We start from the raw sequence: 15138 nt of genomic DNA, 5'->3' as shown, positions 1-15138 counted from the left end.
CCAACCTGCCTTTCCACCTGCCAACTTCCAACTGCCTGATTTCATTTCTTTCATTGAAATTCCACTTGGAATTTATTTGAAAACTGTTTCATAGTCTAAATTCTTGTGTCTGTTTATTTCTTTTCTTTTTTTAAAAATATATTTTTATTGATTTCAGAGAGGAAGTTGGGGGAGAGAGAGAGAGAAACTCAATGATGAGAGAGAATCATTGATCGGCTGCCTCATGCACACCTCCTACTGGGGATTGAGCCCACAACCCACGCATATGCTCTTGACCCGAATCAAACCTGGGACCCTTCAGTCCACAGGCAGACGCTCTATCCACTGAGCCAAACCAGCTAGGGCTATTTATTTTTTATGTATTTTTTATTGTTAATAGTATTACAGATATCTCCCATTTTCCCCTACTTCCCCTCCCTCCTCCCAGCCCCTTCCCAGCCCCCAGGTCTTTACTATCCTATTGCCTGTGTCCATGTGCTTTGCATATGTACACTAATAAAAGAGAAACATGCAAATTAACCATCACTCCACTACACCCACCAGCGAATCAGGAGCGGGTATGCAAATTAACCCAACAAAGATGTCGGCAGCTATGGAGCTGGAGCGAGCAGGAGGCTTGGGTTGCCCCCGGCGATGGAGGAAGCCAAGCTTCCCACCTGCCCTGGCCGGCCCTGGCCTCCGCTCAAGGCTACAAAGTTTTCATTATAGAAGATAAATAAATCCCAGATACCTGCTTCCAGCCGGCCCTGACCTCCACTCAAGGAGGCGCTGAAAAAAAGAAAAGAAAAAAAGGAGGGGCTGGAAGCTTGTGTCATTGGGGGGCTTGGCCAGCCTGAAAACAGCCCTCAGTCCCTCACCCAGGCTGGTCAGGTGGGACCCCCACCCTGATCCAGGACACCCTTCAGGGCAAACCAGCTGCCCCCACCCATGCACCAGGCCTCTATCTATACTAATAAAAAGGGTAATATGCTAATTAGACTGGGAGACCTTCCAGGAGACCTTCCGGACATTCTTCTGGACAAAGCCATGGTGGCGGGGCCAAGGTAGAGGCGGTTAGAGGCCAAGAGGGGAGGGCATTTGTGGGTGATCAGGCCGGTGGCGGGGGGACATTTGGGGGTGAGCAGGCCAGCGGCGGGGGGCAGTTGGAGACACTTTTTTAGAGTACACACATATTCAACATCTGGATCCACAGTTTTGCTGCTGATGATAATTAACACTTACTGGGCACTTTGTGCCAAACATTTTTCTTAGTGCTTCCTAATAGAAACTCATTTAATTCTTAGAAGGTAGGTACTATTATCAGCTTACGGATGAGGAAACAATGGCAGAGGGAGAAGTTAAATAACTTTCCTACCATCATAAAGGTAGTAAATGGCAGGCAAAGCTAGAATCCAAACCCAGACAGCTTTACTTCAGAGCTAAGCTCTTAACTATGCTGATCACAAAGTTAAAACTACCTCATCTGTTGGTAGTAAGAGTTAAATGAGAAGCTACAGCAAGCATTGTCTTAGGCACTATATAGGCCAGTGATGGCGAACCTATGACACGCGTGTCAGCACTGACACGCGTAGCCATTTCTGATGACACGCGGCCGCTGAGGCGGCCGCATGCCGAGGATGAAACATTTGCTGCTCCTGAGGATGAAACATTTGCGAAATAATGTTTTTTCCTCAAAGTGACACACTACCCGAGTTATGCTCAGTTTTTTTTTTTAGTTTTTTTTTTTTATTGATTTCAGAGAGGAAGGGATAGGGAGAGAGGGATAGAAACATCAATGATGAGAGAATCATTGATTGGCTGCCTTCTGCACGCCTCCCACTGGGGATGGAGCCCACAACCAGGCATGTGCCCTTGACTGGAATCAAACCCGGGACCCTTCAGTCCGCAGGCCGATGCTCTATCCACTGAGCCAAACCAGCTAGGGCTATGCTCAGTTTTTTGGCGAAGTTTGACACCAAGCTCAAAAGGTTGCCCATCACTGATATAGGCTATATCTCTAATCTCTTTACAATTCAAGTTTGTTTGTTTTTTCCTTTTACACCAGTTCAGAAAAATTAAGTAATTGTTGGTTCAGTAAACTAGTACTTAATGGAACCAGAGACTTAATCATATTATCTGCCTGCTAATTCACTGATATTTTATAATATTGTGCACATATGAGACAAGAAATACCAGTGTATTGGTTATGATTATTATTTTTTCCTCAAAAAGGTAAATGGAAAAAACTTCTAGACTAGAAAAGTTTCTGAGACATAGGCTTCACTCAGGAAAATTTATACAAGATTATAGCAAGTTTGAAAAAGATAACATAGGCCTAGACTCTTTGCAGCAGCAGCTTTAATATAAGTATCAGATATTATAAGTCTCTTGTGTTTTTTATTGTAAGTTTTGTTTGTTTTGTTAGCTTTAAGGCAATAACTGCTAATACCTACTCAAATAAATGGAATCCCATTTTACCAATGATAATGATTTTTTTAAACTTACTATGGATGTTTTCAAGCAAATATAAATGTAGTAGAATAAATTCCCCTGTTAGGGTCGCCGAAGGAACAATGCATGAGGCCAAAGCGGGTAAAGAATTATGAATTTATTAGGTCATCTGGAAACCCAGATGGGCTGAGCCCCAAAATGGCACCAGCACCCAGGGAGTGGGCGTCAGAGATTTTAAGATGTGGAGTCTGAAGCGGGGGCAGTCAGAGGAGGGACATAAAGAGGTAGGTTCCAGGGACCTGGAGGGGAATGGAGAATCAAGTGATTGGAAGGGTCAAAGGGAGACTAAGGGACCTGATGAGTTGGGGAAGAATGATCCAAAGCCTCAGGGGGAAAGGTCCAGGGTCGGCAGAAGGGGCTTTGAGTGGAGAAGTAGGATTTGATGAGTAGAGCAAGTTTGAGAGAAGGACGATTGAGGAGTATAAAGAAGGCCTGAATGTAGGGGATCTCTGACCACTTCTCATTGCTGTGACAGAAATTGTCTAAGTCCCGGAGAATGTTAAAATCTCAGACCAGTGTGAATAATTTATATTGTGGACTAGGGGCCCAGTGCATGAATTCGTGCACCTTGAAAGGACCTGTGTGCCGTGAGGCTGCAGTGGGCACAGGGGTGGGTCTCGGCCCATCCTCCGTACCCCCGCCCTCTCCTGCCAGCAGCCCCACTCCTGCCGCCTCTGGCTCCCACACACTGACGGTGTCGGCCCTGTTCGCATCTGCTGATGGCGCAGAGTGATTGGGGCTGGCACCAGCAGTGGGTGTGAGCAGCAACTGCTGGCCTGATTGCCCCTCAGGAACAGGGGGAGGTGGAGAAGCCCTGAGGGACAATAGGGGCCGGCAACAGGCAGTGGCAGCAGGTGCAAACTCTGGGCAGGACCGTGGCACACAGGAGCAAAATATTTTCAGTAACCACCAGAGGCCCGCCCCGATGACAGCAACTGGTGCCCCGTCTTGGTCTGGCGCCCCAGCTCACCTGCTCCACCATCGCACTGCGGCCGATGCCCACCATGTTCCACACTCTGCCGCCTGCTGCCGAAGCCTGCCATGTTCCATGCGCACCCCCTGGTAGCAACCACTTGTTTGGTTGGTCTGCCTTTTGGTCTGTTTGCATAGTAGGGTTTTATATATGTAGAAGATAAGGCGCTTTACCTGCACCTCTGTGTAAAGGCTGAGCATGTTAAGGTTATGGAGGAGACATCCCAGAGGAGTGTTTTTTTTTGGGGGGAAGGAAAAAATTCCCCGTGGTATAAATTAGGAAAAGGAAGTAAGCAACAAATGGAGACCCGGGGAGCAAGACTAGAGGGAGGGCGTCCCCACCAACTAGTCAGGCTCTGGAGAGAGGTCAGTCTAATCCACGTGGCAGGCATCCCCTGTGATGTGGAAGATTGTGGAACCTGGTCCCAGGGGCCGAAGCCAGGCTGGAGCGCTAGGTCTTTAATCTCAGATGAGGAGCAAATCAGAAATCCATTTGTCATTTACTGGAAATGAAATGAGCCGGTGTTGAGTGCAGGATCGGCAATGGGAAGGAGAGGTCCCCAATCCAGCGTCCATCTTGGCTGGTTCAGGAGGGCCCGTAAGGGAAGGAGGCCTAATTGAAGCCGGTAACCTTGTCATCTGAGTAGGATTCGGAGGTAAGGCCAGGTTGAGCTGCCACTGCCTATTGCTCTCCAAGTAGCAAACACAGGATGACTGAAGCCAGCGATGACTTCCCTTCCCCTGGGTTTCGGCAACAAATGTTAGGGTCACCGAAGGAGGAATGCACAAGACCCAAGGGGTAAAGAATTATGAATTTATTAGGTCATCTGGATACCCAGATGGACTGAGTCCCAAAATGGCACCAGCACCCAGGGACTGGGAGTCAGATATTGTAAAGGACTCTAGGCGGGCTTTTATTAGGCGGGGAATTCTCTGGGCAAGTCCTGAGGAGAAAGATAATGGTTGTAGTAAGTGGAATGTGGTCTTAGCAAGTGCTAAACAAAAGAGAATGTCTGTTGTGGTCTAAAGGTCAATTCCCAGGGGAGGTGTCTTCAATTATTCAATCAGACCTAACAACCCCCTCCCCCCAAAACCAATTCATCACCCAAGTTCAGGAATTACTAACTACTAGAGGCCCAGTGCACGAAATTCCTGCATAGGGGTGGGGGGGGGGTCCCTCAGCCCAGCCTGAACCCTCTTGCAGACTGGGACTGTTGGCTCCTAACCACTCACCTGCCTGCCTGATCACCCCTAATCACCTCTGCCTCGGCCCCTGCCACTGTGGCTTGGTCTGGAAGGTCGGTCAACTGTCCAGTCTAATTAGCATATTACATTTTTATTATAGACTAGATGCCCGGTGCATGAAATTTGTGCACAGCGGGGGGCGGGGGGGTTGTCCCTCAGCCCAGCCTGCACCCTCTCCAATCTGGGATCCCTCTCACAATCCAGGACTGCTGGCTCCCAACTGGTCGCCTGCCTGCCTTCCTGATTGCCCCTAACCTTTTCTGCCTGCCAACCTGATCACCCCCTAACCACTCCCCTGTCAGCCTGATTGATGCCTAACTGCTCCCCTGCCAGCCTGTTTTCCCCTAACTGCCCTTCCCTGCAGGCCCGGTCACCCCCAACTTCCCTCCTCTGCCAGCCTGGTCACCCCTAACTGCCCTCCCCTGTAGGCTTGATCGCCCCCAACTGCCCTTCCTTGCAGGCTTGGTCCCTCCCAACTGCCCTCCCCTGCAGGCCTGATCGCCCACAACTGCCTTCCTCTGCTGGCCATCTTGTGGTGGCCATCTTGTGTCAGGGGGCAGAATCTTTGACCACATGGGGGCAGCCATCTTGTGTGTTGGAGTGATGGTCAATCTACATATTACTCTTTTATTAGATAGGATAAAGGCCTGGTGCACGGGTGGGGGCCAGCTGGTTTGCCCTGAAGGGTGTCCCGGATCAGGGTGGGGATTCCCTTGGCACATGAGGTGACCTAGGTGAGGGGCCGGTGGTGGTTTGCAGGCCAGCCACGCCCCCCAGTGACCCAAGTGGAGGCCCTGGTATCTGGGATTTATTTATCTTCTATAATTGCAACTTTGTAGCCTGGAGCGGAGCCAAGCCTTATGCTCGCTCCATGGAGACAGCCATTTCTGTTGGGATTTATTGATCTTCTATAATTGAAACTTTGTAGCCTGGAGTGGGGACCTAGGCCGGCCAGGGCTGCAGAAGCTTGGCTTCCTCCATCGCCGGGGGCAACCCTAGTCTTCTGCTCTCTCTAGCTTCATGGTTGTCGCCATTTTTGTTGGGCTTTATTTACCTTCTATCATTGAAACTTTGTAGCATTGAGTGGAGGCCTAGGCCAGCAAGGGCAGGCGGAAAGCTTGGGTTCCTCCATTGCCGGGAAAACCCAAGCCTCCCTCCTGCTCTCCATGACCACAGCCATCTTGGTTTGGTTTATTTGCATATTCGCTCCTGATTGGATGGTGGGCATGGCTTGTGCTGTAGCGGAGGTGCGTTCAATTTGCATAATACTCTTTTATTAGATAGGACTAGTGGCCCGGTGCACAAAATTCGTGCACAGAGGGTGTGTCCCTCAGCCCGGCCTGCACCGTCTCCAATCTGGGACCCCTTGGGGGATGTCCGACTGCCGGTTTAGGCCCAATCCCATAGGCCCCATAGGAATTGGGCCTGAACCAGCAGTCGGACATCCCTCTCACAATCCGGGACCACTGGCTCCTACTTGCCTACTTGCTTGATCACCCATAACCACTCTGCCTGCCGCCCTGCTCACTCCCAACTGCCCCCACCCCTCACTGGCCTTCTCGCCACCCAACTGCCCCCCTTTGCCAACCTGACCGCTCCCACCTGCCCGCCCCCCCCCCCCCCTGCCGACCTGCTCACCCCCAACTGCTCCCCCAGCCTGATCACCTCCAACTGCCCTCCCCTCCTGGCCAGATTGCCCCTAACCACCTCTGCCTCGGCCCTACCACCATGGCTCTGTCCGGAAGGTCGTCTGGAAGGTCTTCGGGTCTAATTAGCTTATTATCCTCTTATTTATAGTATAGATTATCTGTTCACCAGGATGTTTCTTTATTCCATTGTTTTTGTTAATATATTTTAAACAAATTTCCGGCATGTCATTTCTTTTAGTATGTATCTGAGAAGAGCTTTTTGTTTGTTTTTCTTTTATTTTTAGTTTTCTGAGAAGAGCTTTTTAAAAATATGATTATAATACTAGTACCACACCTCAAAAATTTAATAACTCACTGTATCGTTGATGTCTACTCCATGTTTCATATTCCCTACTTGTCCCAAAAATGTTGTTTTAATTTTGAATTCTTTAAATTTAGGGTGTACTCATTGCATTTGTTTGATGTCTCTTAAATCTCCCATCAACCCTCCTGGGGTTTTTTTCTTTGTCATTTCTGTCATTTATTTGTTGAAGAAACTGGGTCCTTTGACTTGTAAAATTTCACATCTTGGTTTTGACAACTAAATCTTCATGCAGTATTTAATGTGTTCATCCCTCATGTTTTCTGTAAACTGGTAGGTAAGTCTAGAGGTTTGATTATACAGGTGTCCCCCAAAAATGTAATACACTTTAACAGTTGATAGCTCAATTTTGAAAATGAAATGTATTTTCATAAACACTGCCTTTATAATTATTCACAGTGTGTGTATACATTTTGGGGGGTGGGGGGCACCTTATATAGTATAGTGGTTTTGTTTGTTTGACAAGACTCCATGGATGCTGTTGTATTACATCAGGAGGCTCATAATGTCCATTTATCCTACTTTTAGTGGTGATAAAGGTGATCACTGTGTTCAGGTAAAGTCCATACCTTTTACTTGTTGGTTTTATCAGCCATTGATGATTGTTACATAGATCCATCATTTCCTTAGGACTAGAAAATGCTGGTTTTTATATTTATCTATATAACATTTTCTATAAAATATAACTTCTCTTCATTAATTTGGTTACCCTGAAATAGTTTACACCCCCAAAAAATATATAAGATACAGGCAGTATTATTTCCATTTATTACTAATTTTTGGAAAATAATGAAGTTGTGGCCTAGCAATCCTCAAAGATGACCAATAAGATTATTTGTTTTTGGATTATTGTTTTGCATTTAGGGGTTTTAACACTTGATATGTTTTGATCCATTGCAGTCAGTATTTTTTTATTGTTCAGATTACAATTGTTCCTCTTTTTTCCCCCATAGCTCCCCTCCACCCAGTTCCCACCCCACCCTCTGCCCTTATACCCACCCCCCACTGTCCTCATCCATAGGTGTACGATTATTGTCCAGTCTCTTCCTGCATACCCCTTTCCCCCCAAGAATTGTCCACTCCCTTTCTATGCCCCTGATTCTATTATATTCACCAGTTTATTCTGTTAATCAGATTTTTTATTCACTTGATTTTTAGATTCACTTGTTGATAGATATGTATTTGTTGTTCATAATTTTCATCTTTACCTTTTTCTTCTTCTTCCTCTTCTTAAAGAATACCTTTTAGCATTTCATATAATACTGGTTTGGTGGTGATGAACTCCTTTAGCTTTTTCTTATCTGTGAAACTCTTTATCTGACCTTCAATTCTGAATAATAGCTTTGCTGGGTAGAGTAATCTTGGTTGTAGGTTCTTGCTATTCATCACTTTGACTATTTCTTGCCACTCCCGTCTGGCCTGCATAGTTTCTGTTGAGAAATCAGCTGACAATCGTATGGGTGCTCCCTTGTAGGTAACTAACTGTTTTTCTCTTGCTGCTTTTAATATTCTCTCTTTGTCTTTTGCCCTTGGCATTTTAATTATGATGTGTCTTGGTGTGGTCCTCTTTGGGTTCCTTTTGTTTGGGGTTCTGTGCGCTTCCTGGACTTGTAAGTCTATTTCTTTCACCAGGTGGGGGAAGTTTTCTGTCATTATTTCTTCAAATAGGTTTTCAGTATCTTGCTCTCTCTCTTCTTCTGGCACCCCCATAATTCGGATGTTGGAACACTTGAAATTGTCCCACAGGCTCCTTACACTATCTTCATATTTTTTTATTCTTTTTGCTTTTGCTTTCCCGGTTGGGTGTTTTTTACTTCTTTATATATATATTTCAAATCTTTGATTTGATTCTTCCAATCCTTTAGTCTGCTGTTGGATCTCTGTATATTATTTTTTATTTCAGTCAGTGTATGCTTCATTTCTAGTTGGTCCTTTTTCATATCCTCAAGGGTCTCGCTCAATTTCTCGGAGGTTTCTAGAAGATTCTTGAGTAACCTTATAATGGTGGTTTTGAACTCTATATCCAGTCATTTGCTTTCCTCCATTTCTGTCATTTGTGACCTGTTTCTTTGTCTCTGCATTTTGGCTGCTTCCCTGAGTTGATAGTGTGGCTTTGTGTGCTAGGTGTCCTATAGGGCCCACTGACTCAGCCTCCCCAGTTCCCTGAGGTGGACACTGTTGGTGCACCCCTTTGTGGACTGTGTGTACAGTCTTGTTGTAGTTAAGCCACGCGCCCCTGGGTTCAGGTAAGGCCACGCGCCCCTGGGTCCGGGTGAAGCTGGATCCCAGATCCGGGTAAGGCCGTATGCCCCTGGATCCGGGTGAGGCTGGGTCCCGGGTCCGGGTGAGGCCGCACACACCTAGGTCCGGGTGAGGCAACGTGCCCCTGGGTCTGGGAGAGGCCACGCGCCCCTGGTTCCGGGTGAGGCCACGCGCCCCTGGGTCGGGTGAAGCTAGATCCCGGGTCCGGGTGAGGCCATGTGCCCCTGGATCCGGGTGAGGCCACGCGCCCCTGAGTATGGGAGAGGCCACGTGCCCCTGGGTCCAGGTGAGGCCATGCGCCCCTGGGTCCGGGTGAGGCTGGGTCCCGGGTCCGGGGGAAGCCGTGCACACCTGGGTCCAGGTGAGGTCACACACCCCCTGGGTCCGGGTGAGGCCACGTGCCCCTGGGTCCGGGTGAAGCCGTGCCCCTGCGTCCGGCCGAGACCCAACCAGAGGGAATCGAACCTGCATTACCACCATTTGTCCACCATCCAGAGCTGAGGGGTCAGTGCCGACATGTACACATAAGGAACTGGTGGACATTGAAATTGGGTCTCAAAAGAACTGTTGGTCCAGAAAGAAACTCACTACAGACTGATTCATTTGCCTGTCAGCATAACTATTATTGCTCATCTCACATTCAGTTCATATAAGTATATCTCTAGTGACACATGATCTCGCTCATCTAGGGGAAATGATGAACAACATAGACTGATGAACAAGAACAGAACCAGAAACAAGGAGGCATCGATCGGACTATGGGGCCTCAGAGGGAGGATAGGGGAGGGTGGGGGAAGGGGGGAGAGATCAACCAAAGGACTTGTGTGAATGCATATGAGCCTAACCAATGGTTAAGTTCAACAGGGGGTTGGGGCATCCGTGGGGAGGGGTGTGGGATGGGAATGGGGGGATGAGGACAAATATGTGACACCTTAATCAATAAAGAAATTTTAAAAAAAAAGATTCTTGAGTAACCTTATAATGGTGGTTTTGAACTCTATATCCAGTCATTTGCTTTCCTCCATTTCTTTCATTTGTGACCTATTTCTTTGTCTCTGCATTTTGGCTGCTTCCCTGAGTTGATAGAGTGGCTTTGTGTGCTAGGTGTCCTATAGGGCCCACTGACTCAGCCTCCCCAGTTACCTGAGGTGGACACTCTTGGTGCACCCCTTTGTGGACTGTGTGTACAGTCTTGTTGTAGTTAAGCCTTGATTGTTGTTGGTATCACTGGGAGGAATTGAGCTCCAAGCCAATTGGCTGTGAGGATCAGCTGTGTCTACGATGGGAGAACTTCTGTGCTGGGGACACCCTTATGGGACAATACTTGCAAAAGCCTCTGTGCTCAGCTTGGATGGGGCGGAGTCTCAGGGTGGAGCAGACAGCAATGGCTTCCCGTCAGCCCTGCCCTAAGAGGCCCCTGGGTCTCAGTGTCCCGCGGTAATCGCTGCATGCACCTCTGAGAGAAAGCCGCCCTCGACTTTCCCCCACTGCCAGACAGTCCAGTTTCTCCCCGAATGAGTCTGTGTCCCCATAGTCTCGCCTCGAACTGGAGTTCAGAACCGTCGGGAGCTTTTGTCTGCCTCCCAATTGAGAAAGCCAGCCACATACTCAATTGCCAGCCCTCTCTGCATGCGTGCCTTGGTACCTCTGCTTAACGCAGTTCCTCTGATTCTCAGTGTGCTTTTCTCTTTCCTGACAGTCCAGTTTCTCCCCATATGAGTCTGGGTCCCCAGAGTCTCGCCCAGAACTGGAGTTCAGAGCTGTCGGGAGCTTTTGTCTCCCTCCCAACTGAGAAAGCCAGCTGCATACTCAGTTGCCAGCCCTCTCCGCACGCGCTCCTTGGTACCTCTGCCTTCTGCAGCTCCTCTGAGTCTCAGTGTGCTTTTCTCTTTCCTTCTAGTTGTAGAATTTCCACTCAGCCAGCCTTCCTGTTGTTCTCGATGATGTCCGTTTTGTCTTTTAGTTGTAGTTTTGAAATTGTTGTGCGAGGCAGCAGTTTAGGTGTTTACCTATGCCGCCATCTTGATTTCTCCCACAGTCAGTATTTTTGATGCTCAGGTTGTTCCATCTTTGGCCAGTCAGGTCAATTCCTATGCTTTTTGTTATATAATCCTGGTGGTCTTTTATAGTTTTCTTACTTTCAAGTAGAAGATGGTATTTAGAGTCTAGAGAACTATTTGTGCATTGAGTCCTTTTCAGTGAACAGCTAGGAATTATGTATTTTTTAGAAAGAGAAAAAGAAAATTCTGAGGTCAAATTGATATTTCAGTTCTAGTTTAAGATTCTGGGGTTTTTCTTTAGTATTTCTTTTTAACCTATGCTGAAAATTCTGGTTTCTAACAATGTTAACATAATTATGGTTTTATCCTGAAGTATGCACATAATTATTTCAGAATAACAATGCTACCAATGTCACTGACAGTAAAAATATTGAAATCATTTTAAGAATGCTTTGCATTCTATTTTGTCCCTGGTATATCTTACTAGAAACATACTGTATATCAGAACACTGTGTTTAAGGTCATTTAAAAATATTCTCTATGTGATTATACTACCAACTTGATATATATGAAGATTCATTTTGTGGAGTTTGATTCATGTGTTTTTTTTTAAATTTAATCTTGTTTCATAATTACATAAAAATATTACATTTCTCCAAGGTTAAATTATAATTCAATGTACATTTGGAGTATTTTAGAATCCATCTTTATCCTCCCTAGCCTTCTTTCTCTCTTCTGTAATTATCCATTTTATTATTAATTTTTGGTTTATCCTTCTACTTATCCTTTTTAAAAGTATAAATATATATAATCTGCATTCCTACACACACTTATAAAAGGTAGCATATTAAACATACCATTCTGTACCTTTTTTCTACGTAATAAGTCCTGGAAGTCATGCTATAGCAGTATAGATATTTTGTAAAAGCTTCATAGTCTTTCACTGTATTGATGTACTGTAGTTTATTTACCCATCCCCTTATTGATGGACATTTGGGTTGTTTGCAGTCTTCTGAGATTATTTTCTATAGTGCTTCAATTAATATCTTTAAGCATACATTCAATGATTTCTTTACTAGGTATTTTGACCAACGTGACTTAGCTGATGAGCCATCTTGATGTTGCTGATCTCTCAGGGGTAGAAGATACTTGTGATGAAGGCAGACTGAGGAAATACAATGCCAATGAAGTGCAGGTTGCATCACATTTTCAACGTTATGTAAGAGGTCTTCATCTTAATCTGTGCAACTGAAGTTGATATGTAGGATGTAGAGTGTATGGATTTGAACATCTGAAGTATCTTTGGATAATCCCACTAATTTCTAATGAACAGTTTTCTATTACCATGTGTAAAACTGTATGGTGAAATTTTACAAATGTCCTTGATACTCCTTCATTATTTACAGATGTACACATAAAATTTTATTGAAAGTATATTTTGGTTACTAAAATTTTGTTTGACTCTTGTATAAAAACAAGACAATGGAGAAAGGGTCTTTGAATTAAAAGTCTAGATTAAATGGCAAATGTGTTCTTAGCAGCAAAATTAATCAAACATTTTCCATTTAAGCTCATTATTTTTATTTAAATGCTTTATTGTACAAAACTTTATATAAAAAAAACATTTTTATGGATTTCAGAGAGGAAGGGAGAGGGAGAGAGAAACATCAATAATGAGAGAGAATCATTGATCAGCTGCCTCCTGCAAGCCCCAGGCAGGCCTGTGCCCTGATGGAAATTGCACTGTGACCCTGATTCATAGGTTGAAGCTCAACCCAAGCAATGCTGCACAAAACTTTTCTGTTAACAAATTATTTTTAATAGTACCCTAATAGGTTAACTGCTTTAATTTTTCTGTCAAATCTTCTGTTCATACGTAATTTATCAGGTAGAAATGTTTCCTACTTTAAGTACCAGAAGATCCTAGTAGCAGTGGTTTCTCAAATAGGGATTTATTTTTTTTCACATAATGAGAAGTATAGAGGAGCTGGCTATTGGCATTGGTTCAGTGACTCCATGATACCAAGTCTCTGATTCTGTTGGCCTTTCCTTCACGGTAACAAAATGGCCACCGCAGCCCAAGGCTATGTCTCTATTATCAAAACCAGAAAGGGGAGGCAGCGCCTTACACACCTAATTCTTACTCAGACCAGCAAAACCTTCTCCAGAAACCCACAGGTTTGTGCTCATTTGTTGGCCACAAGTGTATAAGATGATCACCTCTAGTGCCAAGAGAGGTCAAGAAATGAAATTGTAAGCCTTTCCAGACTTTCTAAAAAGAGGTAGGAAAGGTACAAAGGAGATTAGGAATAACCGTGGATTAGGGAACCAACAATTTTGCCAATAGTTACAAATAAAGCAGACATAATTTACATTTTAATCTTTTCTGTTGTCTTCAGAAAGCTGATTTTTAAATGTCAACTTAATAGTCCAAGTTGTTTTCTTGCCATAATTTAAACATTTTCAAATTGTTGGGTATCTAATTTGTTTTCAGTGTTAATCCAATATAGAAAATGCTACTGTGAATATCTTCTTGTACATAACTTTGCTTTCTTTAGTCAGAGTTCCCAAGAGTAAGGTTGCAATTCATGAATCTTATCAGTTAATGTTGCATTTGAAAACTTGACTTAACTGTGGTTTTAAAAATTAGGAATTTTTTTTTCTCATCTGGTAATTCTGGTATAGGAAGTTCAGGGCTAGTACAGCAACTTTACCAGTATAGTATCTTAATTGTCCTGGGCTGCATCCAGATTTCTCTTTTATCAATTTTAATATGTAGCTTTCATCTTTTCAGTCATGGTGTGGTTGCTTTGTCTCTTGCCTCACATCTGTGTTCCAGGAAGGATGAAAAGGTACCATCCCTTCTTGCTGTTTATGTCAAAGGAGCAAAGCATTATAAGAAACCCTCACTTTATGTATCATTTGCTAGAGTTATGATATTTTATGATTATAAGGAAAGATGGAAATAGAAATTTTTTAGTAGAGCACACCTTGCCATTCCTATAAAAGATGGAGTTCTGTTAGAAAAGAGGGGACAGTGGCTACTGGCTTAGGCAGCCAGCACTGTCTACTAGAAAGAGCTTAGTTTTCCAACCTCTACCACAACCAGCTGTTATAGCTTCACATTTTTTGTCGTTTTGATGCTCGGGGAGGGGGTACCTAGGGGTTGATTTTATTTAATTTGTTAATTATTGTTTTAATTTACATTTCTTCCATAACTAGTGGTTGAACACGTAGTCATGCACACTACTCACACAGAATAAAATTACTGAGGACAGGATAGCATACAAAAGAAAGCAATTTTTCATGTGCTAAAGACAAGTGGTATAAAAATTTATTTTAATATAGTTACACCTCTATTTTCTAGCAAGCGGGAGGATTCCCAAATAGGTAAATGAGAACCCATTTTTATAATGACTCAATTTGGCATAAGGATTTTTTTCAGGAATGTAAGGACAAATAAAAATAATGGATATTTTAAAGCCATTAATCACAATTAAAAGTATCTTCCAATTTTAATGAAAAATTGAAGAAAGCTTCTCCACTCTTAACAGAGGTATAAAACCTTAAGTTTGTTGAGAAATTGTACATTTTAAAGATATAATTTAGAAGTAGTTATTTTTATTTACTTATTTATTTTGGTCAGAAGGATATTATACATTTACTAAATTGGAATAGTACTTTTTTAAAATTTTATTCATTTCTATTTTAAAATAAGATTATTTCATCTGTGTCTCTTAGAATAAACCAACTAGAAGCTGACTTATAATAAAATTGATTCAAATTATTTACTCTCTGGAACAGAAAGAAAAATGTTTTATAGACCCTAGCCAGGTAGCTGAGTTGGTTAGAGCATCATCCTGATATGCCAAGGTTGTAGGTTCAATCCCCGGTAGGGGGACATACAAGAATCAACCAATTGCCCTAACCAGTTTGGCTCAGTGGATAGGGCGTCGGCCTGCGGACTGAAGGATCCCAGATTCAATTCCGGTCAAGGACATGTACCTTGGTTGTGGGCACATCCCCAGTAGGGGGTCTGCAGGAGGCAGCTGACCAATGTTTCTCTCTCATTGATGTTTCTAATTCTCTATCCTTCTCCCTTCCTCTCTGTAAAAAAAAATCAATAAAATATATTTTTTTAAAAAGAATCAACCAATGA

General features: G+C 44.1%; 1 protein-coding gene across 2 annotated transcripts in view; it reads left to right on the top strand.

The window, feature by feature from the left end:
• Nucleotides 1-12413, top strand: part of GEMIN2 (gem nuclear organelle associated protein 2) — a 29430-nt gene extending 17017 nt beyond the window's left edge. The window contains exon 10 of one of the 2 annotated variants that reach the window (XM_079767295.1): nucleotides 12059-12413. In XM_079767295.1, coding sequence (XP_079623421.1) covers nucleotides 12059-12098 — 40 coding nt within the window. In that variant the 3' untranslated portion in view covers nucleotides 12099-12413. The other variant, XM_079767294.1, reaches the window with a different exon arrangement.
• The last annotated feature ends 2725 nt before the right edge of the window (nucleotides 12414-15138 follow it).

Source organism: Cnephaeus nilssonii (assembly GCF_951640355.1).
Source record: "Cnephaeus nilssonii genome assembly, chromosome: 1".
Classification (NCBI taxonomy): domain Eukaryota; kingdom Metazoa; phylum Chordata; class Mammalia; order Chiroptera; family Vespertilionidae; genus Cnephaeus; species Cnephaeus nilssonii.
The sequence above is the reverse complement of the archived record's forward strand: the minus strand, read 5'-3'. Positions and strand labels throughout refer to the sequence as shown.